Raw genomic sequence first — 4,036 nt, 5'->3', positions numbered from 1 at the left:
GCCCCCCCCCCCCCCCCCCCCCCCGACAAAGAACAGGCATCCAAGCCTGACACTGAGGAGAGGACATCCATACTTCTCTCCTCTCCCCTACCAGTTAGGTCTTGGCAAGATGCAGAATTCATTCTGAATGGTCCCCATAAAAAGACCCTAATGGAGCACTGACTTCTGGACTGTAGGGTGCAGAGTCAGGGAACAGCAGCCTCTGTGGGAGAGGCAGGCGAGCAAGAGGGAGCCAGAGAGAAATGCTGACGGCCACCACCCCTTCTCCTGTGAGTGTGTCCTATTGGCTGAGGGTCCTGGGCCCAGGACCGCCTGACTCTATGTGCTGTCCCTGGCCCAGGACACTGCGGGGGCTCTCCCTGTAGGACCAGCCTGTCTTTCATCTCAGAAATCCCTGCATTGTCAGTCTTTCCGGAGCCTCTATCCTGTCCTCAGTCCTGGCCTGGGGATCTCCTGCCTGTGCCTCATGGCCCTGCCCACGACTGAGCTTCTCCTAGGAGCACCCAGCGGTGGCAGGGGCAAGGTGGGGCGGATGTGGGGTCAGCAAGGCACCAGCCTCAGGCGCAAAGTATAAGTGGAAGGGCCCAAAATCCTAGGGCTCAAGACATGATTGCTAGTGCAGGACAGAGGGACTCGGGCCCCCCAAAGTGGGATTCTCTAACTCCTTTGCTTCCTCATCCCAGGTTACCTCGGGGCCCCAGCCTTGCCCAGGACGCCTTGGTGCTGCCACCATGGGTGCCTTAATGGACCTGCTGCTCCTGGTCCTGCTTTCCCTGCTGCCTGGTGTCCCTGGACTGCCCTTCTATAATGGCTTCTACTACAGCCCCAGTGGCAGGAACCTTGGCAATGGCCACGGGGAAGGTGAGTGTCCCCAGGCCTGTCCTCTGGCTCCTGGGGTGAGGACAGGCACAGCACAGCACAGCAGCCTCTGGGCTGTTGCGGTGGACTTCTAGGTTGAGAAGTGGTTTCGTTGCTCTGGGCTTGCCAGCCCCTCAGACACGGGCCAGGTCCTCTTAGGGATGATCACTTGCATTTTTTATATTTTCCTCAAAGTCCTGCCAGTTCTTCAAGATTTGTCTTAAAGGCAACCTCCCCTGGTCTCCCCAGTGGAAAGGGGGCCTGAGGTCTTGTAGATGTGACTTTGAATCTTAGTTCTGCCCTCCTAGCTGGGTAGCCTTGGGTGCGAACAGTGGTGGGACTTGTGCCCCTGGTGGGGTCTCACACTAAAGGTGAGGTGGCCTTTGCTTGGTGAGCCGGTCCTTTGGCTGCCTGTTGGGTTGTGCTATCCATCATCCTGAGCCCCTAGGACAGCCTGCTGCACAAGCTCTGGCCTTAGCTCACCGGTATTTAGAAAGTATTCTGGTGAACAGCTGCCCAGACACTAAAGGGAAGGCTGCGACCTCCAGAGGTGGGTGTGTCAGGAAGGACATCCTCAGGGGACATGCTTGGAGAGGCTCTTACTGCCTGCTGTACCAGTTACCTCCCTCCCTCCCTCTCTCGCCCTCCCTTTAGTCCTTCTTTCTGCAGTACTGGATTTTGAACTCAGGGCCTCATGCATTCTAAGTGAGAGCTCTACCACTGAGCTGCATCCCCAGTCCTTTAAAACTTTTTGTATTTTAAGACTCTAAGTAGCCCGGGCTGACCTTGAATTTGCAGTCCTTCAGCTTCATCCTCCCAGGTAGCTGGGGTCACAGGCGTGACTCATCGGTCAGCTTTTGATGCACAACGAACTACCCAAACAGTGGGTTGAGACCATAGACCCTATCTTAATGCACAAGTCCACAGCTCAGCATTCGGGAGGAGGCAACTGGGTGCCTCATCCTTGTGGGTGAGTGTGGGTGGCTATGCCCAGCCCAGGTGGGCTGTGGCAGGGCCCCTCTGTGCCCCTTCACCTCCAGGCCCTTTCAATGGCGTGAAGCTGGTGGTGGAGACGCCTGAGGAGACCCTGTTCACCCACCGAGGCGCCAGTGTGACCCTGCCCTGCCGCTACCACTACGAGCCGGCCCTGGCGTCCCCAAGGCCCGTGCGCATCAAATGGTGGAAGCTGTCGGAGAATGGAGCCCCGGAGCAGGACGTGCTGGTGGCCATCGGGCAGAGGCGCCGCTCCTTCGGGGACTATCACGGCCGCGCGCACCTGCGGCAGGATGGGGAGCGGGAGGCCTCCCTGGAGCTGCAGGACCTGCGGCCCGAGGACTCGGGGCGCTACCGCTGCGAGGTCATCGATGGGCTGGAGGATGAGAGTGGCGTGGTGGAGCTGGAACTGAGGGGTGAGGCCCTGACTTCGGACGGGCAGTATGGGGCCCGGGAGGGGAGCATCCAGACCTCTGTGCTTTACACACACGAGCACATCCATCCTCAGAGCAGCCCGGGAGGAGGCTACTGTTCTTGCCACCACATTTTACAGAGGAGGAAGCACAGGGAGTAACGCAGCTCTTAAATGGCAGAGCTGGTGATTGAACCCAGGCAGCAGCCTCCAGAATCCACTGCCTTTATTCCATCAAGCTCACATCCTGCTCAGAGAGAATAAAGTGGGAGCTGGTCCTGGAGCTCATTAGAGCCAGGGCTGAGATTCAAGGAATAAGGCAGGCCAGGGAGGGCTGTGGCCAGGGTACATGCTGAGCCCTGGCCCATCCAATGGGAGCTGCTACCCTCAGGCCCAGCTGATGAGAGCAGAGTGCAAGCCCAGGCTGCTGGAGTTTCTAATTGGACAAAAACAAAAGAAAACAAAAAACCCTTATCTTTATTTAAAAGAGCTGAGTGTTTATGTAAAAGTCTCCTACTTTTAGAAACGCTCCATTGCTGAGCAAAGCAGCCAGACTCTGCCACCAGGTCTTACGTGTGGGCCCAGACTGAGATCTAACTTCTGACTCCTCTGCCTCTGGCATGGGGTCGTGGGCTGTTGTCTCTCTTCTCTGCTGGGGAGGCAGCTGTGTGGAGGGAAGAAGCCCCAACAGCACCCAGCCGGTCTCAACCTGGAAAGCCTCCTCCTGGAGCACCAGTTCTCTCCCATGTGAAGAGGGAAATAGCAGTAGCTCTTTCCTTACCTGCCTCAGTGGCCAGGAGGAGAGAGAGATGCTCAGTTTTATGGCATCTCTGTCTCTGCAGGCACAGAGGGACCACACTACTCCTGCTGAGTTGGGAATGATGGAGCTCAGAGAGAGAGATGTAAGAGTTATTGGTCTGGGTCTGCAGGGGCAGGATAGAGACCCAAGGAGCTCCCACCCTGTTCTGGGGCTGTAAGAGCTGGGAATTTGGGGGTGGGACCAGATCTCCCTGCCTGCAGGGACTGTTTCTGAGCTGATTGTTGGGGCTGAGGGGTTCTCTAACCCCTCCACCTGGCTTTTCTCAGGTGCCTGGCTTCCTGCCTCAGCAAGGCTGGAGGTCTGGTGCTCAGGATGTTCTCAGGTCCCCAGCCACAGGGAGGAGCTCCAAGGACTGCCAGTCCTGCTTCTTAACATAAGTCAATCAAGGGTCCCCTCCTAGGGTTATCTCCACTCCTTTCAGCTGACTGGATAAGGACCGAATCTTAGATGATTAAAAACTTTTTATCATAGTAAAATTCCCAACATGTAGGGTAACATTTAAGGGGAGCCTGCTGCCCCTATCTGACCTTGGTGATCAGGAGAGAGGCCCCTGCCCCAGGACCTCCCTGGTCCCCTTTATTTAAGGGACCTTCACCACTCCTAGTCCCACAGCTTCTATGGCCTTTCTTTTCCCTGAACTTGCCTGAGAAATTTGCACATTAATAATGACACATATAGTTGGTCCTTTGTATTTTTTGTTTGTTTATTTGTTTGTTTTTTGAGACAGGGTCTCACTATATAGTTGAGACTGACCTGGAACTCACTAGGTAGCCCAGGCTGGTCTTGAACTCACAGAGATCCTTGCCTCAGCCTTTGTTTTTTGAGACAGGGTCTCACTATATAGTTGAGACTGACCTGGAACTCACTAGGTAGCCCAGGCTGGTCTTGAACTCACAGAGATCCTCCTGCCTCAGCCTCCTGAGTGCTGGGATTATAGGTGTGCTCCAGTGGTC

The 4,036-nt window shown here is 55.8% G+C and overlaps 1 protein-coding gene across 1 annotated transcript in view; it reads left to right on the top strand.

The window, feature by feature from the left end:
- Positions 1 to 4,036, top strand: part of Hapln3 (hyaluronan and proteoglycan link protein 3) — an 11,858-nt gene that overhangs the window by 6,446 nt on the left and 1,376 nt on the right. The window contains exons 2-3 of the mRNA XM_033761004.1: positions 684 to 861; positions 1,899 to 2,421. Coding sequence (XP_033616895.1) covers positions 732 to 861; positions 1,899 to 2,421 — 653 coding nt within the window. The 5' untranslated portion in view covers positions 684 to 731. The remainder of the gene's footprint in view (positions 1 to 683; positions 862 to 1,898; positions 2,422 to 4,036) is intronic.

This window comes from Fukomys damarensis, unplaced genomic scaffold, assembly GCF_012274545.1.
Source record: "Fukomys damarensis isolate Sample0158 unplaced genomic scaffold, DMR_v1.0_HiC HiC_scaffold_7, whole genome shotgun sequence".
NCBI lineage: Eukaryota > Metazoa > Chordata > Mammalia > Rodentia > Bathyergidae > Fukomys > Fukomys damarensis.
Note: the sequence above shows the minus strand (reverse complement) of the source record. Positions and strands in the feature narration are given on the sequence as shown.